This window comes from Protopterus annectens, chromosome 10.part0 (assembly GCF_019279795.1).
Source record: "Protopterus annectens isolate FY-2018-M chromosome 10.part0, PAN1.0, whole genome shotgun sequence".
Taxonomy (NCBI): domain Eukaryota; kingdom Metazoa; phylum Chordata; order Ceratodontiformes; family Protopteridae; genus Protopterus; species Protopterus annectens.
Genome location: NC_056744.1, coordinates 1,368,070,028 through 1,368,097,682, shown reverse-complemented (window position 1 = coordinate 1,368,097,682; position 27,655 = coordinate 1,368,070,028). Strand labels below are relative to the sequence as shown.

General features: G+C 37.6%; 1 protein-coding gene across 1 annotated transcript in view; it reads right to left on the bottom strand.

Moving 5' to 3' along the window:
- Positions 1–27,655, bottom strand: part of LOC122814279 (receptor-type tyrosine-protein phosphatase C-like) — a 2,027,173-nt gene that overhangs the window by 1,551,256 nt on the left and 448,262 nt on the right. The window contains exon 11 of the mRNA XM_044086870.1: positions 21,005–21,109. Within this exon, the coding sequence (XP_043942805.1) occupies positions 21,005–21,109 (105 nt within the window). The remainder of the gene's footprint in view (positions 1–21,004; positions 21,110–27,655) is intronic.

Below are 27,655 nucleotides of genomic sequence, written 5' to 3'. Positions count from 1 at the left end.
TGAGACCACAAAAAATCACTTCAAAACTTTTCCCACCTTTAATGTGACCTATAACCTGTACAATTCAATTGAAAAAAAAAAAACAAATCTGTTAGGGAAAAAATATATATAAAAAAATTAAAAAAGTACAATAAGCTGGTTGCATAAGTGTGCACACCCTTAAACTAATACTTTGTTGTGTGTGCACGCCCTTAAACTAATACTTTGTTGTGTGTGCACGCCCTTAAACTAATATTTTGTTGTGTGTGCACGCCCTTAAACTAATATTTTGTTGTGTGTGCACGCCCTTAAACTAATATTTTGCTGAAGCACCTTTTGATTTCATTACTTCTTGGGCAAGAATCTATCAGCATGGCACATCCTGACTTGGCAATATTTTCCCACTCTTCCTTGCAAAAGCACTCCAAATCTGTCAGATTGCGAGGGTATCTCTTGTGCACAGCCCTCTTCAGGTCACCCCACAGATTTTCTATTAGATTTAGGTCTGGGCTCTGGCTGGGCCATTCCAAAACTTTAATTTTCTTATGGCAAAGCCATTCTTTTGTTGATTTGCATGTATGCTTGGGGTCACTGTCGTGTTGAAAGGTGAAATTCCTCTTCAGCATCAGCTTTCTAGCAGACGCCTGAAGGTTTGGGCCAAAAGTGACTAGTATTTGGAACTGTTCATAATTCCCTCCACCTTGACTAAAGTTCCAGTTCCAGCTGAAGAAAAGCAACCCCAAAGCATGATACTGCCACTACCATGCTTAACCGTGGGGATGGTGTTCTTTTAGTGATGTGAAATGTTGTTTGCCCCAAACGCGCCTTTTGGAATTGTAGCCAGAAAGTTCAGCTTTGGTCTCATCAGATCATAACACATTTTCCCACATGCTTTTGGAAGACTTGATGTATTGTTTTGCAAATTTTAGCTGGGCCTGAATGTTTTTCTGTGTAAGAAAAGGCTTCCGTCTTGCAACCCTACCCCATAGTCCAGACATGGAGAATACGGGAGATTGTTGTCACATGTAGTACACAACCAGTACTTGCCAGAAATTCCTGCAGCTCCTTCAGTGTTGCTGTAGGTCTCCTGGCAGCCTCACTGACCAGTTTTTGTCTTGCCTTTTCATCAATTTTGGATGGATGTCCAGTTCTTTGCAATGTCACTGTTGTCTCATATTTTCTCCACTTTTTGATGACTGTCTTCACTGTGTTCCATGGTATATCCAATGCTGTTGAAATTTTTTTGTACCGTTCTCCTGACTGATACCTTTCAACAATGACATCCCTTTGATGTTTTGTAAGCACTCTGCGAACCATGGCTTTTGCTGTAGCAAGCAACTGTGTAAATCTCAGGAAAATCCTCCTAAGACAACTGAACTTTATTTGGGGTTAATCAGAGTCTCTTTATTTGATGGCAGGTGTGTACTCAAGAAGACTGAATGCTTTAATTAAATCAAAAGGTGCTTCAACAAAGTATTAGTTTAAAGGTGTGCACACTTATGCAACCAGCGTATTGTAAGTTTTTTATTTTTTTATATTTTTTCCCTTACAGATTTGTTTGTTTTTCAATTGAAGTGTCAGGTTATAGGTCACATTAAAGGTGGGAAAAGTTTTGAAATTATTTATTGTTGTCTCTTTTTTTTATGTCACAAAAACCTGACATTTTAACAGGGGTATGTACACTTTCTATATCCACTGTATATTGATTGTGTGAGCTCAGACAAGTCCATCAGCCCAAGACAAATATTTCAATAAATGTTTTTAGAAATTTCATCCAGAAAGAAAACAAAATTCAATAACAGTTACTGAATGTAGAGGAAAAGAGAAATATTTCTGTTAGAATACATATTTATTTATTTTTATTTATTTATTTTACATTTGTTGACGGGGAGAGTCCAACTGGATTACAAGTCCATTTTCAGTGGAGGCCCAGGGAGAAAAGCTCCAAGAGAACAATTCTTTACAAAACATAGTTTTAAGGACAGACTTTTGACATACAATTCCCACAGAAGAGACTTTGACATACATAATAACTAACAGATAGGATACATTTGTTCTCTACAATATAATATTACATTTTAGAAGATATTCTAAGTTTAAGATTCCTGTGATAGATTTATTATCAGAGTAAAAGCAGAGAGACATAGAATAAGGCTCAGAGAGAGCAGGTGATGCTTGCTATAGCTGAGAAGGATAACAAATTGATCTACTATATGTCTTTGCCTGGTTTTAGTTGAAAAGGATAACAAATTGATTTACTAAATGTTTTCACCTGGTTTTAGTTGAGAAGGATAACACATTGATTTACAATATGTCTTCTCTTGGTTTTAGTTGCTTATGGAAAGCACAACATTGCAGGGGTAGTTTTCCCTAATTCCTAGAGAGATGGGATGAGCAGTAGATTAACAGTCCTAAGTGGGTACAGTACTATGATTGGTTGGCTTAGCAGAGTTACTTTAGTTAGGTGAAGTGTTCTTATGAGACATTAGCCAGGGGGGATACAGGAGCACAGTTGATTATTCAAAAAGTGAGTTATAACAAGTTTCTTGAACTGTGATGGGGATTTGTTGTCAGTTATATGGGCAGGAAGGGAGTTCCAGGTTTTTTGCTATACAATGGCTGTAAACAGACTTACCAGCTTCATTGTTATATTTGGTTACTTTGAGGAGGTTTTGTGTGCTAGATCTCAAGGGCTTTGCGGTTGTATAGGGTTGCAAAAGATTTTGTAGGGCTGGGGTGTTTTCAGAGTTATGTATTATTTTGTGGGCTAGTAATAGTTGATTGAGTTGAAGTAGTAGTGGTAGTTCTAGCCAATTGAGGTTTTTTAGGCATTCACAGTGATGTGTTCTGATGGGAGAGGTTTTAGTGAATTTGGCTATCTTATTATAACAACTATCAAGTTTGTTTAGGTCGGATTAGCAGAGATTTGTAAGCATGTGTGCTGCAGAATAAACGGTTAAAATGTAAATTGTGTACTATTCTGGAAAGTCAGTGATCAAATCATTCAGTTAAATATTGTGTAATATCTCTGCATTAAACTTCATTGTATATAAAATCCCTAAGAGAAATATGATCTCTCTATGAAACCTGGAAGATGGAATTTTGTTATAGTCACCATAGCTTAAAGATTTTCTGTTGCCATTAGATTTTCTGTTATGGCAAGTATACGTTCTCACAACTGTACTGTCTTCCTTAAAAATCATCACTGTAACACTAGATCAAGAGGGCCTCACAGCAACAAATGACTGGTGCCAAAGTCACTGTCTTAAGTTAAATGCAAAAAAATGTATTATCATAGCATTTGGCAAAAACATGGTCACTAGTGATTACCACATCAATGGCAACCCCCTAAGTACTTAACATGTGGAGAGAGACCTGCGTACACAGGTTAATAACAATCTCACATTCGACCATCATGTAGCGGCAGTGGTCAGAAAAGCCTTTTACTTGTTTCATCTCATAAGTAACGGGACTGCATCTAGAAAAAAGGAGGTTATTACCTCTCTGTACTCCTCCCTCATTAGGCCAATAATTGAGTACAACGCCCCATTTGGTATGTAACTCTCCAAACACCTGCACCAACTGGAAAGGCCACTAAAATACCTCCTAAATGAGAATCCATGGCCTCAAACACCTGTCCTATGTGGACAGGCTCAAATCACTATCACTCTACTCGGTATCGTACAGATTGCTCAGAGGTGATCTGTGTCTTGTCTACAAGGCAATTTTAGACCCTCCATAAGTCTAACTCCTTGTGGATTACCCAATCAAAAGGCCTAAATCTAGTATGCAACATTAACAAAACCTGCTAGAGAGACAAGTTTGTCTCCCAGATGCTGCCTCGTCTCTGAAATATACTCCACATACATGTCAAACAAAGTACGTCGCTGACCCTCTTCAAGTGGAACCCTGATGAATGGATGGGAAATCACAAATTTGTCCCAGGCATTCCACCTGTGTCCCTCATTGACAGGGTTAGCAGGTTTCTTTTTTGGGGATAAACACTTGGCTAGGCTTGTAAGAGGCCACAGCCATTAGACGAGTATCCTATGATGATCATAACATATGGGTAGTTCCTCAAGCAATACTATCTTCTTCTGGCAAGTGGAATATGGAACTAGCTTAACCAGTAAATGACTTTTCTAATGCTTACAACATAAATGAAGTTGTATAAAATGTTCAGTGTATACTGGCATGCAATATGACACAGTAGACTTAAACATGTGTAACAAAAAAAGATGGTTCCAGTCATACAAATTGGTAGGATAGACAAACAAAATACAGAGAATGAGCTCTGCCATTGGCTAGAAAATTAACTAACGAAGAAAATATGACAGCAAGAATAACAGTGTTAACTTGCAGTCTAATCAGAAAAAAAACACTGCAAGGTGTCGAATAAACATTGTACCACAGAAAGAGTTAATATGTCAAAGGAAAGTATATCACCAAATATTTCCTATAATTTTTGTATAGAAAAGGAAGGCCCAGATTCTGAAAGTGTTGCTCTCAATGTAACTCTGCCCTGAATTCTGAAAGACCTGCTCTTAGTGTAAGTGAGTTACTTTGGTGTAAGGCCTGTACATAAACAGGCTTAAACTGAGGACTAGATTTCAAAAGACCTGTTCTCAGCCTGCTCTCAGTGTTCGTGGTCACTTGCGCTGAGAACAAAATTATCAGGCCCGAAGAAATTGCTACATGCAAAATTATCCATGTTGATTTAAGCTGTAAAACTAAATGTGACTTCTGCATTGTTAGAAATAAATAACTATCTGTTTCAAGAATGATGCAGGTCATGAATGTTCCATAATTCTTGAAACTCAAAACTTAATCTTACCAATGAACAACTATGTATTGTAAATAAGTAAACACCCTCATTACCATCTTAGCCTCGTACGCCTATCCTTTTCTCTCTTTTTGGAACATACACTAACAGACTGCTTAGTCATTGGTAATATGCCTACACTAAATAACAGTTATCGAATATTGTACTAGTATACTGTTTTGTTATCTTTTAATTTGATTGGAATTTATAATCCTAGCTAAGAAAATGTGACACCAGTTACTTTCTGTCTGACATTGGTCTGTTTGATTAGTGCTCTACCATGATAACATAACAGCTATATCAGCTGCTGCTATAAATACAGATGTAAGCTCAGTGGAAGAAATACTGCTACATCAACTGCACTAATATTATGATTTGCTTAGATATAATCAAATCAAAGGGAAATAAAGGTAACAAAACTGAGGAGGGAAATCAAGCTAAACATTACGTACATTAACATATATACTAAAAAGTTACAGTTTTAAATTAAATAAATACATGTAAGCCTGGCAGCAGAATAATATAAACCAAAGCAGAGCACTCTGAGTAAAGAAGGGACAGGAAAATACTAACACCTATACAGTTTCATCTCTACATAAATTAGTACTAGGCTAACTGCCCTTATGGGTCATTTTAAGCCCAGTTAACTAGGTGATGTTAGAACCAATCCCTGTACCTTGTGTTGGTAAGGTAAGCAGCTTAAACATTATGCCAACCAAAGCTTATGACATCTAACATAGGAGTATTGTTGATGATGTGCAGATATCTCAACAAGAATTGTTTCTAGGGATAGAGGGAAGACCGGAAAGATATTTTTCTTGATGCTGAGACTTCAGCTTACTCTTCTATTCACTGTACTTTAACTATTTTGGAAACAGGAAATAAAAATTGAGATCACCTGTAACAGGTGTGTCCAAAATCTGTGCCTTCACTTCTTCAGGTATATTTTCAGGTGTAGGCCAAGCATGCCTTCATATGACTATTCTAGACAAGGTTGCAATTATGTCTACTCCATCATAAGTACACCTAAGTGCCTAAAGACCCAAACATTCAGAGGTTTTATCCATTCAACATGGAAATTTGATGGCCCGTTGACATTTCCTAACAACTGTTAAAAAAAACTTAACTTTCGTAACAATAAGCCCAAGATTAGCCACAAAATACTCCCAGAGGTTACTGCTGAGTAAAAGTTTCTACAGGTAAGTAGCAATACTAACACCCAGAATAGTGATAAAAAATGAAGAAAATATGCATAGTTCATCATGAATGAATAAACCATACGTATACCTATATAAGTCAACACAGACATAGGCCTTCATTGCTAGATGGTAAGAAACCACTACTTTTGTGGTATCAGTCTGATAGGAGAACTACATTGCATTATACTATTAGCAGGAATGCCAACCAATTATGGATACTAAACTAGAAGTTTTATGAATGTTATTGCAGAAGATCTCCAGTTGCAATTCAGAAAGGCATGGCAGCAATGAGAAAGACATTATTATGTACTCATTAGCATGTACTGCAATCACATACACTGTCATTCCTTACCAGCCCAGTGTTTTTATTAGCAATGACACCTCTCCTACACACACACACACACACACACACACACACACACACACACACACACACACACACACACACACACACACACACACACACACACACACACACACTCTCCCAGAATTCTGATTCACTTACATTCACTCATCAGCAAACAAGAACCCCCCTACAGCTGAATGCACTCAGAGAAAAAAATTACCTATTCACCTCCATGCATGCTTCAACACAAACACACACAGACACACACACACACACACACACACACACGCACACACGCACACACACACACACACACACACACACACACACACATATTGACACGCTTCATTCCCCTGCTTAAGCCCCCACAGCAAGAACATCCAGACACACACACACACACACACACACACACACACACACACACACACACACACACACACACACACACACACACACACACACACAAATCCCGAACCCATCTATACCACAAGTACTACAGTAAGAGTAAATGAGTGATCTCCAGGTTTTTCCAGTGGTCACCACCCCCCCCGAATAAAACTTTACTCTAGTGAATCAGAACTAAGCCTTTCTAAATCCAGTCCAGTATCTATGAAGGGGTTCAGGCACCTAACATTGCTTGCACAGTGTACCTCTGAGACTACATTTAATTATTTTTATAACTCAGGTTGTGTAGCCATAGAGAAAAAAAAAAACATACTCAGCATTCTTCTTACCCAAGACTATGTGACCTCAAAGTTAGTATATGAAACCTTTAAAGGTTTAGAGGAGATAGCCATTACAGGATTTGCTGATTTCAGAATTCAGTGAGGTACTCTGTTGCATACCGGTGTTATGTGAGTCAGGTTTATGTATAAGACCCAATAAAACATATGGTTCATTTGCTAACAGAATACTGTTTGAGGTATTCTCCAGGCAAGTCATTCACCATCAATCAAATATATATTGCTATAACAATTTATTTCTTGTAAGTGACTGGGTATATGCCATGATTTGTCATAACAGTTTTTTAAACAGAGCAGCATGTACTTGTAGTAGCCACAGTGTAGACATGGAATTTGATTAACTCATTCACGCCAATGGAGCTCAGGAAGTTAACTTCCAATGGGCAGAGCCTGGGCCTTTTGACAGAATCAAATTATGTCCTCGCATTTCAAACAAATGTTTGTATCTCTGGAACCATAGGGGTTATGAAAAAAGTATAAATGGCAAACTCTTCAGCACAAACTATTTTTATAGTGGTGGTATCCTTTAGGCTCTAGGTCTTAAACTGAATTTTATAAGTCACAGTAAACACAATAACTAGTACATTAGTAATATTGTAAACAACTTACAATATCTCCGCAACCACTAAAGTTACTCGCATACTGTCAGCAGCATTTTATTCATCTAGTGTAGAGCTTTCATATGAGAGGCTAAGGAGTTCTGTCTGCCTTACTTGGTTGTTGAAATATTTAGAAAAATTTGAAAATTATATCTGTATAAATTAATATCATAAAAACAACAGTTAAAGTCTATTTACCTGCACCAGACAGAGGTCAAATGTTAATGCAGTTGAGTTTGCCATTGTGTAAGCTGTAAGGTGAAACATTGTACATTGCATGGTTTTGGAATTATTGATGCAGATATGAACAACCTATATTTGACGCCTAGTGACATCAGTAGGAGTTAACTGCAGATGCACCTGGAGGCGTCACTCAGATGTAATTACAGAGTTTGACTGACTACCACATGATTTACTTTACTAGACAAACTGATAGCCTTATGCACTATACAGTCACAAAATCCAGTAAATTCTTAAACAACTTTACATAAATGAGTAAAATCAGCTTGAGGTACAGCTCAGTAAGATAGCTCCATCTTAATGTTAACAGGACAAAAACTTTCCTTTCGTGGATATAGTGCAACCTCCCAATGTAGCTTCTCTGATGAATGTATAGACAGCTAAGTCTTCTACAGTAGGCCATATCAGTTTGTTCAAAAATGATTTAATAATATGTTTCTTTGAAATATTGCAGAAAAACTTGTAAACTGGGGTGGGACAGCCTCAACTATACATGAAAAAGGAATCACCTGCATTTCCCAATTAAATATGACCCACCACTAAATTTGCAACATGTGGATTCTGAGAGTTAATTTGATAGCAGTAATGCAGTTCATTGAAACAGATTAAATGAATTGTACTTTTTCAATGTGCCCGTCATTAATTGTTTATGCCCAATATACTCTTTTGAAATTAGTGGTTTAAGTATTTTGTTTCTTAGCTCACACATTGAATGTGTAGCACATGCTGTTTCAGATAGTGAAATTTTCAAAGTTCTTTGCATGGTGCATTGCTGTTTTGCACTACAGGCATGACTAACACCACTTACTTGACATCACACGAAGTCTGTTATTTATCACACAGTCTCTTGAGCTGTACAAAGCCAGCCATAAAGTTTCTGCAATTGCATACTGTTCACCAAACAGCATGTATTATAGTAAAGTGGCAACACAATTCAGCTGAATGTTGATAGACCTTAGAATGCCCTTTCCACAATTTAAATAACTTAAAGGTTGTCACAGCATCAAAGCTACTATCATCTGAAACCCCTCACCTAAAATACTGCACAGCTAAAAGAAACAGAAAAGCAGCACTCATAGAAATCACTGTCTCCAAAAACCTGTCGAAGAGAAGGATTTCAACTTGGTTGTCCTTATAATATGGAACAATCTACTGTACCGCAGACTCTTAAGGTGATACAAGAGTGTGAGATACACTTGTAGGTTGCACTCCACCTACAGCAATTATGCTCCTCAAACCCAAAAGCACTCCACCATAACAATACCCAACAATAGACATACAGCCGCATCCTGTAGATCCTTAGCTACAAAGCAGATAATGAAAGCCAGTACACTACCAATACTGCAGTCATAGGAGACTCCATTGTGAGATGTAGTGATGCCCCAGTCACCAGACTGAACAACAACAAGGCTAAAATCATAGGCAGTTGCCTGTCAGGACCCAGAATCTGTCAAGCAAGACATACACTCAAGTCACTGGACCATGTGTACCAGTATGGTTCATTCATAGTCCATGTGTGTGTAAATGACTTGAGACTTACCTCCCTAGACTATATGAAGAGAGACATTATGGAGGTTTTGGACCATGTGTCCAAGGCTGGTATGAGCCTAGCACTGAGCAGCATTGCACATTCAACAAGAATGATATCGCAAGATAAGCAGAAGATGATTGACTGTAATAATTGTCTTAACTTCTGCTGTCATTCTAAGGGGGACATTATTTGTCAGCATGGGACTATATAGTCAACAGACCATATTGCTTTGCCAAAGATGATCTGCACCTGCCTCTCCCTCTAGACTTTTGAATATTGACTAAAACATTGTCCTCCCCATAGTCCTTTTTTAGACTATGCCATACTGACAAACCCTCTAACATAGGAAAGTCAACCCAAGGGAATCTAATACTCTCTACAAGGTCTCCTTGTCATGGAGAATGCAAACATCTGTGCAATAACTAAGACATGGGTTAAAGCCACATAAAGTATCCTGGCAGTGCAAGGCTACAGTGCCTTCCAGTTTTTAAGTTCAGCTACTGCACAGGCAGGGGCAAACGTTGGAGGTGTATTCATCTACATCAATAGCAAACATACCTCAAGGTTCGTCAACCAGGATGATGTGCTTAAGTTTCTCCTAGCAAGTAATAGGTCACCCTATATGTCTCATGAATCCCACAGCTCATACTTAGATCTACTGGAGACAGTCGCCGTTCAAACCAATACCATATTTAGGGGCAACATAAACTATCCATCTACAAACTGGGAAAGCTGCATGACCACAAGCTTGCTAGCAGAGATTCCTGAGTTTTGTAAACAAAACCCCTAAACCAGATAGTCCATACAAAAATAGTGAACTTGGCACTCACAACTATGGTAGAATGCAGCAACCCCCATGTAGTGCCCTATGTCTTTTTCAATATAAAAATGAATTCTGTATCACTAGCAAATCCTATAAAAGTCAAGAATTAATCTAAGGATAATTTCCTATTATTAAGTGATAAACTGAAAAAATTTCCAGCCCCTCCAAACCTTGAGAACACACCAGCCTGTACAGAATTGTTCACAGAAACCCTCCACAATCATGTTAATAATTGCACATAAACAACTATGCCTACAAGAAATAAGCCCAGAAGAAAATCTAAAACCAATCCATCCTGGTGGAATCCAAACATTTATTTTATTTTATTTTATTTGACATCTGTTAACCGAGTTATTCTGACTGGACTAGAAGCTCTTTTTAGCAGTGGCCCGAGGAGAAAAGCTCCAATACAAAAAGAAAACATAAAACTAAGAAGTACTTACAAAGAAAAATACATAACCATGAAAACTCCAACAGTAGGGTGCCTACTATTGGTTACAATAAAGAAATTCTGCAGTAAAACAATACATAGTCTCATTTAGTTCCATATGTACAGAGGGTACAGATGCAATTTCCAGGTAGTGAATCAATCAGTTACAGTTACATTGTCATGTAGGCATAATTAAAGTGATATAAGTGGTACTTGTTTCATATTTAGGTAGAAACTGTCTGCAGGAAGCTAGATATATGATACAGGGGTATAGGAGATCGCTGATATAGTACTAACAGAGATGGAGGATGAGGAGAAGAACCGGTAGAGGTAGGTCAGGGTGGAGTGAGACAAGGACAAGACCATGTTCTGGCTGTATAATTTTTTTTACATTTTTTTTTTTAAACAGAAGGTACTAGTGGTACTAGAGGTTGCTCTTAGATCTAGGGGAAGATTCCAGATATTAGCAACAGAATGTCTATAAAGAAGTTTCCCAGTTTGTTTATTGGGCTTATAGACTTGCAAAAGATGTAGATCTACACTGCACAGACAACCTTTGGGATTGTAGGGAGAGATTAAAGTAGAGAGAGCGGGCAATGTGAGGGATTTATAAGAATAGAGTGAGTGAGCTGGAGTTGTGGGAATAGTAGTTGGTTACATGCTTCTAACCAGTGAAGATGTAGGGCATTGCAGTGGTGGGAGATTTGCAGCAAATATATCTATTTTATTGTAGGTAGATTCAAGTTTAGGCATGAGGTTGATTTGTAAGCTGTTGAGAATAGGTGTGGCGTAGAACAGAGTTGATATTAGAAACGCTTGTGCCAGAGTTTGTTTTGAGTTACTTGTGAGGTATTTTTTATTCCTATATGGTAGGCCTAGTTTTTGGTGTGTTTTTTGATGGATTGTAGGATGTGGATGTCAAACTTAAGTTGATCATCAATAACCACACCCAGGAGTTTGGTATGAGTTTCTGCTGAGATGGTAATGTTGTTGAGCAAAGAGACTGAGAAGGAGGATTTATAATGCTGTAGGGATTTTGGGAGAATGAGAAGTAGTTTTATTTTTTCTTTGAATAAAGTAGGAGTTTGTTTCTACTTAGCCATTTTTCAACAGATAGAAGTGAGTCTTGGGTAAGGGATAATAGGTGGGGGAGATTAACAAGATATGGTCGTAGAATCATCATCATACTGTATAAGAGAGGAGTGGGGGAAGGCAGAGTGAAGATTATTTGTAAAAATGTTAACGAGAAGGGGCCCTAGTATTGAACCCTGTGGTACTCCAGTATGGACAGGAAGGAAGGGGGAGGAGGCTGATAGCCACCTGACAGATGGAGCCTATTAGAAAGGTAGCTAGTGAACCAGAGTAAAGTGGATTGGGAGAGGCTAAGTTCTTTAAGTTTAGCTATAAGCAGATTGTGAGATACCATGTCAAAAGCTCTGGATAAATCTAGGAAGGGACTGAAAACTAGTTTGTTTTCATCACAAGCCTCGGCGATGGTCTGAGTGAAAGTTATGAGAGCGATGGCTGTGCTATGATGGGGACAAAAACCATGTTGTTTTGGGGTTAGGAGATTATTCTGCATGATGTGTTCAAGGATTTATTTGTGAACACATTTTTCCATAATCTTGGAGAGAGGAGATAGGATAGCAATGGGGCAGTAGTTGGAGGGGTCTGTAGAGTTTCCTCCTTTGTGGAGAGGAATGACATAGAATTTTTCCTTAGCTTGGGCAAAGTGTTGGTGAAGGAATTGGAGGCAATTTTGAGAAACTGTAGGAGTAAGTTGTCTGCAGAAGGGGAACATGATTTGAGTTTAGAGAGGAGAGATCTGATGTATACATTGGAGGTGGGTTTTAGCAAGAAGGTGGAGGTAGGTGAGGTTGAGTGGGTGTCATGAGAAGGTAGGTTTATAGACATATTTGTAATAAGATGTTTAATAGAGTCAATGAAGAATGAGTTTTTAGAAGAGTAGCAGTATCAAGGTCAGAGCTATTTGGATAGGGACTAAGTGTGGAGGGCTTGTCAGAATAAAGAATCTTGTTAATGTTGTTTCAAAATAGGTTAGAGTGGGAATGATTTAGCAGTTTCTGATAGCATTGTTTTTTGTCACTGTCAATGTGCTTTTTGGTATGAATCCTGAGTTATCTATAATTTATAGATGGGTTGGGAGATTAGTTATTTTCCATAGCCTCCAGGATCTGCCTCTTTGTAGCATAAGGTTACAGGTGGACTGTGTTAGCCATGGTGAAAAGTTTGATTTTAGTCAAATTTTTCTGATGGGGGCCAGAGAGTTTAGGATATTGATGAAGATTTTGTTAAATTTGTAGACAGTCTCATCTAAAGGTAGGTGAATCAAAAAAGACCAGTTAAAGGAGGAAAGTATATTATTGAAGGTAGTAGGGTTGAAATTAGATAGTTTGTGGCAGTCTTTATATTGTAGGAGTCTTTGAAGTCGAGGTGAATGTCTATGTACAAGGATGGGAAGATAGTCACTGAGAGAATCAGGAAGAGTACATGGATTGTGATAGAGGTTAGGGTTGGAAGTTAGCATCCAATCAATAATTGTGCCATTGTTGGTTTGTTTATTATATCTAGTGGGAGTAGAGATAAGTTGTGAAAACCTGCAAAGGTTAATGCAGGTATTGAGAGAGTTGGAGTTAAAAGTAGATCAGTCAATGTTAACATCACCATCACCATCACCCAGGATAATGGTCTCATAAGTGATGTTATCAGAGATCCAGGACAGAAATTGTTCTAAGATAGGAATGTTGTTTCCAGGAAGGATGTAAACTGCCTCAAGAACAACTTTTTTGTGATTGTTGAGTTTACAATTGACTATAAGGACCTCAGCAAGGTGAAAGGGGGGTGAGAATAGGGTAGAGTGAGAGTTTTTCTGAACGTGTATGGCTATACCACTCCTTTTTTTAGAGTGACAGTTGAGATGAAAAATATTATAGCCTGGAGAAGAATCTCTGAGTTGGAGATATGAGGTTGTAGCTACGTTTCAGAGAGTGCAAGAATGTCTGGGGTATACTGAGTGATCATGGAGAGAACTGGACCAACTTTATTTGATATACTTTGTTTATTATGAGAGATTATTGTGAGGATTTTGAGAGCATGGTGGTTAGTAGAGTTAGAGGAAGTAGTAGGGTGAGGGTGGTAGATAAAGTGGGAGAAGTAGGAGACATGTTGGGGCTATCTGTGGAATTGTGTAAGGGAATGTTGTTGTGAGGACAAGGGTTGAGGTGAATATCACCAAAACATAGTAAGTTAACTAGGATATTTAACTTGGAGATGGTAAGGGAAGTAAGGGAGGAACCAGGAAAGTACATAAACAGATTGTATAACAAAAGGAAAACTGTCATAGATACAATTAGGAAGTGAAAAGTCCATCAAGATCAAAGCTCTTTGATCAAGCTAAACAAACAATTCATCATCTTCTTTCAGCTGTTCCCGTTAGGGGTTGCCACAGCGGATCATCTGTTTCCATTTCTTCCTGTCCTCTGCATCATGCTCTTTCACACCAACTGCATGCATGCCCTCTCTCACCACATCCATAAACCTTATCTTAGGCCTTCCTCTTTTCCTCTTACTTGGCAGCTCCATCCTTAGCATCCTTTTCCCAATATACCCAGCATCCCTCCTCAGCACATGTCCAAACCAACGCAATCTCGCCTCTTTTGCTTTGTCTCCAAACTGTCTAACCTGAGCTGACCCTCTAATATACTGATTCCTAATCCTGTCCATCCTAGTCACACTCAGTGCAAATCTTAACATCTTTAACTCTGCCACATCCAGCTCTGATTCTTGCCTTTTTGTCAATGCCACCGTCTCCAACCCATATAACATAGCTGGTCTCACTACCCTCTTGTAGACCTTCCCTTTCACTCTTACTGGTACCCGTCTGTCACAAATCACTCCTGACACTCTGCTCTACCCATTCCACCCTGCCTGTACTCTCTTCTTCACCTCTCTTCCACACTCACCATTACTCTGAACTGTTGATCCCAAGTACTTAAACTCATCCACCTTTACCAGCTCTACTCCCTGCATCCTCACCATTCCGCTACCCTCCCTCTCATTTACAAACATATATTCTGTTTTAGCCTTGCTCTCCTTCATTCCTCTCCTCTCTAAAGCATATCTCCACCTCTCCAGGGTCTCCTCAACCTGGTCCCTACTCTCACTACATATCACAATGTCATCTACAAACATCATAGTCCACGGGGCCTCCTGTCTGATCTCATCTGTCAACCTGTCCATCACCACTGCAAATAAGAAAGGGCTCAGAGCTGATCCTTGATGTAATCCCACCTCCACCTTAAACGTATCTGTCACTCCCACCGCAGTCCTCACCAATGTCACACTACCCTCGCACATATCCTGTACCACTCTTACATACTTCTCTGCCACACTCAACTTCCTCATACAATACCACAACTTATCTCTAGGCACCCTGTCATATGCTTTCTCAAAGTCCACAAATACACAATGCAACTCCTTCTGACCTCTGTATTTCTTCAACAACACTCTCAGAGCAAACATTGCATCTGTAGTGCTCTTTCCTGGCATGAAACCATACTGCTGATCACTAATCATCACCTCCATTCTTAACCTAGCTTCCACTACTATTTCCCATAACTTCAAGCTGTGACTGATCAATTTTATCACTCTGTAGTTACTGCAGCTCTGCACATCACCCTTATTCTTAAAGATAGGTACCAAAACACTTTTTCTCCACTCCTCAGGCATCTTCTGACTTTCCACAAATCTCATTAAACAATCTGGTTAAAAATTCTACTGCCATTTCTCCTAAGCACCTCCATGCTTCCACTGGTATGTTATCTGTACCAACAGCCTTTCCATTCTTCATCCTCTTCATAGCTGTCTTTACTTCCTCCTTGCTAATCTGTTTCACTTCCTGATTCACTATCCCCACATCATCCAACCTTCTCTCTCTCTCATTCTCTTCATTCATCAGCCCTTCAAAGTACTCTTTCCATCTACTCAACACACTCTCTTCGCTTGTGAGTACGTTTCCCTCACAAACAATTAAGAGGGAAAATTACATATACCAAAGCTAATTTTGAGATAAATGTATCCTCCCAGGCCAAGGACAGCATTCTTTAATTATGTCCAAAACATCAAAGGCAGTGCACAACAGTGTGCAAAACTGTTAGTAAATGTAACCATGTTCACAGAGCCTGAAGGTATCTACTGGCTGCCAAAAGCAACTCCAGTCTTGCCCCCTCTCTCTCTCTCTCTCTCTCCTGAGCCTTTCCCCCAGGAAATACCATCAAATATAACCTCACAATGATCACCGGAGACCAGGTCTTTGAGGCAATCTCTAATGCCAAGAACACTGCATCAGTCTTCTCCAATAATATCCCATATATCTTATCAGTCTCATTTATTTTATTTATTTATTTATTTTTTGTGACCCGAATCCGACTACTAGTTCCACAGAGCCTGTTTTCAGCGGAGGCCCGGGGAGAAATGCTCCACATGCATGTCTTTGGAAATCCATGGAAAAATTATCATGGTTATTATTAATATCAGAGTAAGAAACCTTCAGATACTGGATCCAACACCATTTGGCTTCATCAAGGGAAGATCATGCCTATTCAGCCTGGTGGATTTCTTTGAAATGGTCACCAAGGCAATGGATGAGTGCAAAATAGTGCATACTGCCTTCTTTGATTTAACTAATGCATTTGATGCAACATCCCACTCAGGCATTGTAAACATATGCACAGTATTAGGCATAAACCTGTATGTTACAATCTGGATAGCCAGCTGGTTCTCAGGCAGGGCCCAGGAAGTTAGGCTAGGGGAGGTCACCTCTTCAAAAAAACTGGTCACTAGCACAGTCCATCAGTCTTTGGTGTGTCACATTTCATACGACATTTGTTTCTCAGTGCTGCACACCCACCCTCTTCCTCTTATTACTTTTTCTTTATATACAGAAATAATAAAGGCGAATGAGTTCTGTACAAATTATTGGAATAAGACTTACGAAAGGATGTACATTAGAAAATGAAACATAAGAAAAAAATGTACCTTAATACTTTGATACATCTTTGCTGGTAGAATACAATACAGGAAGTTAATTATGTTAAAGATGCTGTAACAAAGAACTTGGCAATATTTAAAGCTACTTAAAAAAACTCCGAGTGTGGAACAAAGAAAACAGAGCCAGCCACAATAACCATCACTATCAATTTATTAACAACCAACAATTTAAAAACTTCAGCCCGGGTTATAACATAGACTTCATCAGAAATATACAGAATTAAATCAAATCAAATAAAAAAACTCTCCAAAAAATTTCACTTGACAAACAAGACCCAATCACATAAAAACTTTATCCATCCTGCAAAATTCACTAAAATCACCCACAACATTTTAAAGAAACAGTATACAGTAATGAGTCCTGCACTGAATAACAATACATTACTAGATTGACAATAAATACTATATAAAAACATGTGTACATAATTCTTAATAAATAAAATTATACCTCATAGGAAAGGAGCTTTAAAGTGCCGGCAATGGAATCATTTTCATTTAAGCCAGGAAAAGTATAGGCATTTAGCCTAATCTGCCACTTCAATTCCTTGTTCTCAATTAAATCTTTCCATGGCCCCTATCTAGGATCTCATCTAACTTTATCAATTCCCATGAAGTCAAACTATGTTCAGGAAAGTTCATAATATATTTAGCAAGATAATTATTTATATTCAGCTTCCTGATATTGAGCATATGCTCATAGATATGATCCCTGTCTCCTCAATGCTTTACCCACATAAAAACACAAACATTGTAGGTATAAAACTAAATAAATAAGACCAAATGAACTGCAGTCAGAATTAAACATTGTTTTAACCAACAGATTGCTAACTTTGACTTAATTTTTAACCAAAATATATTTGCACTGGTTACAAAAGCAACATCTATAAGTTCTTGCTTTTTTATAGGTAAAGAGCACCATATCATTGTAAGGGGTCTATATTATATATTCAAAGTTTCAAAACTTTGAACCTCATATGTTCGACAACATATGAGTGAAGTTTGAAACATCAAAAATATAATAAAAAAAAAAAAAAAAAAAACTTACCTGAACGCTCTGAGCCCCCCTGCACCCTCCACCCCCCTACTTAAATATACCAACTCCAAGATCGCACTTCAGTGCAGAAAAGGGAAATTTTCCCATTCTGTGCCATACAGAGCCATTGCTTTTAACCTTCGAACTTTTTAAAGTTCGATCATATGGTGTCAACCATATGACATTTGAACTTTAAAAAGATTGAATAATTAATAGGGACCCCATTGTAACTAGATTTTAGGTACTGTTTAAATGTTTTTCCTTTTCTATAACTACACGTGGTACAGATCCTAGGCTATCTAAATATCCTTCAAAAGAGGAAAAAAGATTCCAGTTTTTTCTTAGAATCTCAAAAATATGAGCATGATCTGTGGTATAAGTAGCAACAAAAGAATAAGAAAAATCTTTTTCATCATTCAACTTACTTCTGAACCAGTCAAAATTCACCCCCTCTTAAAGTCTTAATAATGATTTATATTGACTCTCTTGTCTTTTCTTAGTAATCTCTCTTCTATTTTTTTTTAATCAAAGAGCAGGGATAACCATGGAATTCAAACATATCCACTCATACATGAACTTCAGAATAAAAAGTATCATCTTCCCATCACCATCCTAGTAAGATGTACATATTGCCCTTTAATTATACCCTTTAATTTGATGTTCTGGATGGTTACTGTTATAATGAAGAAGGCTGTTATAATATGTAGGTTTCCTATTGATATTACTTATCAATCTCCTGTTATGTACATCTTTAGAAATGTCAACATCCAAATAATTAATATGTGTATTTCTAAGAAAATAGGTGAATCTTAAAAAAAGACGTTGTACTGGTCAAGTATGCAATGAATAGTAAATAATGTTTCAGTGTGGTTCTTAGCTGGCTTATGAGTATATTTAAAGCTAGTGATATGGTAGCTAAAATTATGTGGGATACCCCTTATTTTGTCTATAAAACTGCAAGAAACAATAAAAATACTTTAGAGTCACATAAGAGAGGTTGGAAACCACCAATGGAGGAGAACCATGCATTTTTCATAGACAGTGTAAGTATATTTTAACTGATAATAGACATATTATTGGTAACAACAACAAATTAGTTATTACACCTAAACAAGGCAGCTATCATAATAGAGGAGTGGTTTATTTGGCCATCTGTTTATTTTTTTCAGCATATTATGTGGGAAAGACTGAAAGGTGCCTACATGAGAGAATTTCAGAACATAATTATGACATGAAAAACAAAAACAAAAAGATTACATTGTAGGAGTATTCTTTAGATTGTCATAATTTTAAAATGATCTCATTTTGTATTTTGGAAACAATTTTAATGGATGAGAGAGGAGGAGAATGGGAAAACAGACTTGAATACAAGGAGCATTTGTGGCAGTTCAAATTTAATGCTTCCCACTCTTCTGGACTGAATAACGATATTTCTGTTGCCCTTGTATTGAATTCAAGGGTGACCACATTGTAAATATATTAGTACAACACAAAACTGCTAGAATTTTTTGAATTAGACCATTTCCATTTTAATTTAAATTTTAATCATTTTTATTTACAGCTAGTGATTTTACATAGATTTAGTAAAATAAGTTTGTTTGGGATACAATATATTTTATATAATATCAATTAGCAATATGTATTTGAGTATGGTATCATTGTTTTAATAATAATATTATTAACTCATATGAATATTGTACACTGTACAACGATTAAGCATTTTTTACATTTTTTTTTTTTACAAATATTAGGAACCTGTCCCTTTAAGGACAGTTACTTGTCCAATTACCTCATTAACTTGCAGTCATGTATTAGTACTTATGAAAGGTTATAATCTCTTGTTAGTATTTATAAGAGGCTATTTTTTATGATTTATTTTTTCTGATGAAGTGCCTTATGAGTCTTTTGGGATGAAAGTGCTATACTACGTTTTAATTTTCTTCTATTAAAAGTGTGGACTATGAGTTATTACCTGCATTGTAAATGGTAATCTTGTGCAGTGAATGGTTGCTTCTTAGTCTGACACTCCTCAACCCTCATACTTTTTATATTTCACATGTTCAAAAGTGAGCATATTAAAATCACCTGAAGTGCTGTCACCAATTATCATTGTTCACACCTAACATATTGCTTTTTATATTATCTTTGATTTTTTTACACATAACCTACTAATATATGTTTATACATTGTACTATTACTGGACAAAGCCATGTAACCTTCTGTACTGCTGAATTAGAATTAGCTTCCCTTTCTCTTCCACTATTTTTTTTCATGCACTATGTTTTATTTTGTTATTTATGATCTTTCCATTTACTCTGACTAGATTATTATCACTTGTGGTGAGTTTGTCTTCTTTTAATCACCTGTATATTATAAATTATTATGGTCTGAAAAAACAACAAAGAAATATCATGGTATTCACAATAACAGTTTATGCGGACTATTTTGTTAAATACATTGCATCAATTATTGAGTGGTTGTTGCCAGAATGTCATATGTATAAAGGCAACTGACCAGAGCAAGACCTTACATAGTCACAAAACATTACAAAAACATTACAAAAAATGTACACAATTTACATTTTAGCAAATTTTTCATATAATTTTATTGGTATGTAAATTTTGTTCGATTTTTTTCTGAGTCAACCTTCCCCTTTACTTGAATTTAAATCATGCATGTTTTGACAGCTTGTTGAGCACTTATCTCTGAGTAACTTGTTTATATCATTTGCAATATGTGATCATTTGTTCTCACTTCTTATGTGAAAACTGCCCACACATGGTTCTGGCTTGCCTGGTCACCCAACACTTATCAATAAATGCCTCAATCAATCAATAACTTAATGCTGGCAACTAATGTGAGGACACTAGTATTTGTTAAGTCATTTAGCCTCAAAGCTCAAAAGTAACAATCATCTCAACTTACGTAGTTATGGCTCTCTACCTGGCTTTATTATTTCCAGGTAGTTAGTGGAACTTGCATACATACTTGGCAATAACATTTGGTTGATGTGCATCTAGACTGTAGCTAAAATTGTAAGAAATGGAAGCCAAAGTGACATTTTTCATAATCAAAATAGCTTAAAATACAACTTGTAGTCAAGTACAAATCAAGGAGAACATGGTTCCTAATACTCATTAGTCAAACTGAAATAATGCATGATTGCAGTAACTGAATGCATGTTAGTCACCTTGTGATGTTGATGCATGGGTGGTAGAAGTTGTGGTGTTGCCTGTGGTGGCCACAGCAGTTACAAACACACTGGAAACATTTGTGTGAGCAATATTGGAAACACCTGCAAAGAAATTATCAAGAACAGCTAGTTACTCAAAATGTATATTTTTGACATGTTATTTAAATACACATCTGACTTAAGAAGATATGTGTTGATTTCTTGAAGAACACAAACAAAATGGCTTGAAGGTAAAGGTATATCTTGCAGAGGATACCTCTGCTCTAGAACAGACTCCCCAACCACATAAGAAAGTTCACCCTTATCTATATTCAAGCACAAATTGGATGTGTGGATGGAAATACTTTAATTACAATCAATGCTGAATCTACAGCAATTTTAAAATACTAGTGACCTGCATAGTTGACCAAAACTGAATGGGATTCAAACGCCTGGAATCAAACAGCTGTAAAGATCTCAACTTCAACTAAATGTTTGCAATAATATACATCAAAGCATTTCATTGTTTCATATTGCAAAACTGTTCCTTTTTTTACTACAAAAAATGGGATGATAACTATTTTACAAAACATTCAAAATTTGTTTTGGAAAATAAAGCATGAGAGAAATACATATAGCCATAAATACTGTCATAGAGTTTCTCCAGATAAGTCTTTATCCAGAAAAAGTTATACTTTTTACTGCCTATTCTATATTTCGAACTTGCAGACTTGCCTTGTCTGTTTAGAAAAAAATGTAATGCACTCTTACTTTTCAAAATAAGTACACACTGTCAATTTTATCTAACCTCATCTGGAAGTATATTTTGAATAATCACCATGTACAGATTGCTAATGTATTTCCTAAATATTTACAGTACTGCTGACTGTCAAACATTAGAAGTATTCAATGTTTATAATGTTGAATCTGTAATCCAAGATACCAATACTGTTTCAAGCTCACCCTGTTTGTCTTCCATCGTATATACTTTAACTTTTATTGTGCTTTTTTTTACCCTTGTTGTCCCCTAAAACTAGCAAAATTGTCATTAACGATACCCACATTTTTAACAAAGCTACCTTACTTGTTTTATTAAAAGCAGTGTTGCAGTCAACTGGCATGGAAAGTCAGGGTAGTTTGTTACAAAAGAATGGCATAGAAGCTGAAATGTAAGGTGTACAAAACAGTGGTATGACCAGTACTACTGTATGGTACAAATATATGGACAGTGAAATCAAAGCAGTTGAGGAAGCTAGAGGTACTGGAGATGAAGTGCCTGAAATGGCTGATAGGGTGCATATTTTTAAACAGATGAAGAAACAATCACATCATGACAATACCAATTACAAGAAGGTCAAATACAGCAGATGACTGTGGTTCAGTCATATGTACAGGAAAGGAGACGATATGATGAAGAAGATATGGGAGTGACATGAAGAAGACAAGAGGAAATGAGGATGTCCAGCAAAGAAAAGGATAGACTGAGTGAGAGAAGACTTTAAACATTCAGGTGTGACTGTAAAAGAAGGTAGGAGATGGGTATTGAATCAAAAGAAGTGGTAACAGTTGATGTGAAATACCAATACAATGTAGAAAATAGGAAAAATGAGGTTGTTGATGATGGCTTTACTTATTTTATACTGTACTTGTTAAACATTGACTTTATGTTCTCACCTCACACATCTACTATAATAACTTTCCATGTCTGTATACATATTTTCAGGAGACCGGAGAACATAAAGAGCTTCTAGGGCAAAATTCATGGTTTTCCTCTCACTGATGTTTATGTGATTGCACCTGTCTTGCTTGGACCAAACTCCCTGGACTTTCATGCCCGTTGAAAAAAATTCTCCAAGTCGGGTCTGAAGCCTCTTTAGAGACCAGCTGAAGGGGAGAGCGTACTACAAAAGGAATACCTGGAATGACTGTTATCTGCCGATCTACCATCGAAGTGCTTTCTAAACAAAAGGCAAGAGAAGAATTGGGAAGGACTGAGGCTGGCAGTGATGCACCCAAATTAATGTGAGATACTACTCAATCGTCCACCTATGGAGTCTTGCAAAAGGAATATTTGGATTTTAGATGCAATGTACCCCAGAATTCTCAAAATATCTCCTGCTGAGGTAATTTCTAGATTTCAGAGGGAAAGAAAGAAGGTTATCAGAAATATCATGCTGGAAGTATCCAGGAGACCCCTAAAAGAACTAATATTTTGGTAAGGCTGATGGGTATATTTACTTAAATTCAGAGTGAAGCCTAGATGAAGCAAATACTTGATCACAAACTGGAAATCCTGTAAAGGGTTTGGACTGAAAAGGCCTGGCTCAAAAAATCATTCAAGTAAGGATAAATGTGTCAACCTTGGGGTCTGCAGAATGCAACTATAGGAGCTAGCAACTTTGTGAAATGCCTTGGTGGTGTAAATGGACAAAAATATGTGGGAGAGATGGGTATATGTCTCAGAGATTACCCTTTCTCTGGAACAGAGTCCCTATTCATGTGAAACAGAGCTCTAACCTTAGCCTATTCAAATACAGTCTGGACTAATGGATGGAAAATTCCAAATTCACCCCTGGCTTATTGCCAGTGGCCCTTATAGACAGATGCACCTAGTAGACACCCTATGGCACAGCGACATACCAAAGCCATTCTAGTCCATTGGGAAAATTGGGAAGTGAATGGCTAGGCTTAAAAAGGCTCTAGGGCTGTTAGCCTAGTAACCTAGGCTAAATGATAAAAAAACTTCTTCCTCCACCTCCAACACAAACACCTTAATAATCCACAAAAAATCTGGGCAGGCTTAAACAAGCTCCTGCACCCAGGCCAGGCAACCACCCCCACTCCAACAACTTGCAAACAACAGTGCCCTGTAAACATTGCTAACGCATTCAATAGTTTCTTCACAGAAACTATACAATCCCTGGCCACACAATTCAAACAAACAACCAGCCCACTCCACTACCCATGCCAGCAGAATACTACAACTACATCAGATCATCTATTTACCTTCGATCCAGTACCCATATCCTTTATAACATCTCGTCTTAAAAAACTAAAACCCACTAGGCTAGCAGCTGACCTTCTCCCAGCTGAGTTTCTGCAAAAAGCAGCTGAGGCCATTTCCTATCCCGTCTCCATAATCATAAACCGTACCTTGTCAGAAGCCTTCATCCCCTCCATATGGAAAATGTCCCACATTATTCCTCTCCATAAAGGTGGTAGCTCACTAGAGCTAACCAACTACAGACCTATAGCTATACTCTCACCCCTGGCCAAAATTATGGAAAAGTGTGTCCACAAACAACTGATGGGACACCTCTCCAAAAATAAAATTCTAGCCAACTCCCAACATGGCTTCAGGCCAAATCACAGTACCACATCAGCCCTACTATCCTTTTCTAATACCATCAATAACTTCAGAAACAATAATAAACTATCATCTGCTCTTTTCTTAGACCTCTCCAAGGCCTTTGATATGGTGAACCACATTCAACTCCTCCATACATTAAAAAAACTATCACTCAGCAATTCCACGCTGAAATGGTTCCAATCCTACCTGTCCAATAGGCAACAGGCTGTTCTATGGCAGGACAAATTATCTACATGCCTACCTGTTACACTTGGAGTTCCCCAAGGATCTATTCTTGGCCCTCTTCTCTTCACCATCTTTGTTAATGACCTGCCCACAATCACCCCCATGCCACATGCATTCAATATGCAGATGATTCGACTATCATCAGCACTGCCTCCAACCTGGCAGACCTCACTGCTTCAACCCAAGACACCTTCAACCTAATAGAAAAATGGTTCTCAAGTCGACAACTAGTTCTCAACCCCAACAAAACAAAACTACTTACTTTCTCACCCACTAACAAGACTCTCCCCCCTTCTCTATTACATCCTCCAATGGAATCACTATATCACCAGAAGCTCACAAAGCTATTAGGTGTTACCATTGATAACTCCCTTAAATTTGACACCCATTTCAATCTTACCATCAAAACCGTCAATAAAAAGCTTGGCTCTCTATAAAGTAAAACACTTTCTCACTCCTCACGCTAAAATTACAATTGCCAGCACACACCTACTATCAACTCTTTTCTATGCCTCCCCTTTTTACAAACCTAAACAAGACAACCCTTAACAAACTTGCTTCTTGTTACAATCACATAGCTAGATTTGCCACAAATTCCACCTTTAGAACGCACCACTGCACTAACTTGAAGCAACTAGGGTGGTTAAAGTTTTCCAGCCAACTCCATTTCAACCAACTCAAAACGGCTCACCAGATACTGTATCACCCAGAGAAAACACCAGCTCTGAAAAACATCATTCACCCCTGTATTAACCTGCAATCTTTACGCTCCTCCAATAAGATCTTAGCTCAAACTACCAAAGCCAATAATTCTGCTGGGGATTCTCTATTCTCAAACTTTGTAGGTAAAATGTGGAACTCCCTACCGACCATGCTCACCTCAGAGCCCTCACTCCTACAATTCAAAAAAAAGCTTAAACCCCATCTCAATACTCTCTGGCAATGTCCCTGTTCCAGACCTGATTAACCACTATCATTTACCCTTCTCTTACCTCACTATCCTTAACCGCTTTTTAACAAGGCGCCTCGCCTTTGTAACTGACCTATGTTTTTTTTTATATGCTGCTGTTGTTTTTTTTTTCCCAAGATGTGATGTATCTTTATATTGTATTTAGAACTCAATTATCTTCCTTTTTTTGCATTAACAATGTTCATATGTCTGTTATGTACCTGGAGCTTTTCTCCCCGGGCCTCCGCTGAAAATGGACATGTATCCAGTCGGACTCTCCCGGTTAACAAATGTAAAATAAATAAAATAAATAAATAACCTCTTATGATGGAGGATAAGTCAAGAACAGGTTTTTGTGTTCCTTCTTTTTCTGGAACCAGGAACATACTGTAATAAAACCTGTTTCCTTTTTCTGATGAAAAGGGATAGATTCTAACCCCTTAATGGAATGAGCCAAGTAAGAATGATTGGATCTGGTAGTGCTGGTTAGAGAGGATTTCCTGAAGTGGCTGGAAGGAACTCCAGTGAAGTCTGCACCCATTCTGTATGATATCAAGAACTCAAGTGCTTGGGGTTATTTCTCTCCAAAGTGGAAGACAATGATATGGTCTTCCTGAAAGATTGAGAGGGGGACTGACCAAGGTGCAGGAAAGGAGGTCAGGAGAGCAGGAGGAGGAAAGATGGTCAAGTTAGAGCTTTTGTCAGAAAACATACTTTGGACTCTTTAAAATTTGATTTAGATTTTTCCTGCTACTTTTTTCTTAGAAAATGACATTCTCTTCTGTTGTTTTTTTTTTTTTTTTTTGAGTTTTATGGTAAAAGGTAATAGAGTTGGAAGGGTAGTTCCTCTGAAAGCTAGGAATGCAGGAAAGAAAAAGCTGTTTAAAATCTTGTATTATTTTCATACATTCCTGTAATTCTTGAAAGATTTCAGCAAAATCTGGATGAAATACACTATCCTTGCCCAAACAAGCATCCAGACGTTAGATGTTAACATCAGTATCAATGTAAAGACCAAAGACAGGAGACAAACTCAGGAAAAACACCTAAGGAAAGATCCTGTAGCAGTTGTTCTGACAGAGGCATCAGCAACATCATAGCCACACTTACCAGCAGTACAGTGGCAAGGGTGGGGCTAGAGGGGAAACTGCCCCAGGTGCAACACAATCAGCCAATCTAAACCTCTAATGCTTTACCAGCTATTGCATCTGTGGTCAAACATGGCCAAACTGTTGTGATTTGAGTGTGGTCTGAACTAGCAATTTGCTACAGTTTAAAATTAACTTTTTTAAGGTTTTAACTAAAATTTGAGCATTGTAGCACTCTGTGTAGTCAGGATATAAAGTACAGGAACTGTCTGCAGCATTTGTAGCGAGATATTTGCTGTAGTTTATAAGAACTTTTTTTTTAAATTAAATCCTGTGTGCTGGTTCACATGTACCTAACAATTGTTACAGTTTATACCCTGCCTGCACAAAAGCACTGAAGTTTTAGTTATAAAAAGAGAGATTTCTTTGTACTTTTAAACTGTTGGAAACTGCTTGCTATAATGTAGCAAGCAGTTGTTACAGTTTAGATCACACACTTAGCACTAAAGTGGTCAGGATGACCACAAATGCAACAGTGGAGGGTTGGGGGTAGGACATAGAACTGGAACCTGAATGGTTGGGCTATAGAAGTGAGCTTTTCTTTCATCTTGAAGGCATGAGACACTGGTTCATGGTATCACAACCCAGTACTGATTGAGCCAGCCATGCTTTTGCTTAATAGGATATCTTGCAACTGGGGGAAAATGTTTTGCACATTCTGCAGAGTAGATTTAGTATCTGAATCAGGAATGTCCTATATATCCAGTCATGTCAGTCTGGTAATTAGCCGCACAGAAAGATAAGGTGGCAAAAGTACCCACTTTCTTTTTTATCTAGCCATGACCTTACTGTCTTTGTCATTTGCAAAGCATTAGAAGAAGGCACTAGAAGGTTTATCAGATTTTACTGAAACCTCTGCTGGATTAGAGGATGGATTTTTGTACAAATATTTAATAATGTCAGGTAGTTTATAAAACCCTCTCTGGTTTCTTAGGCACAAAAGGGTTGTGACTGAGGTGCCACAGAATCAGAGAAGA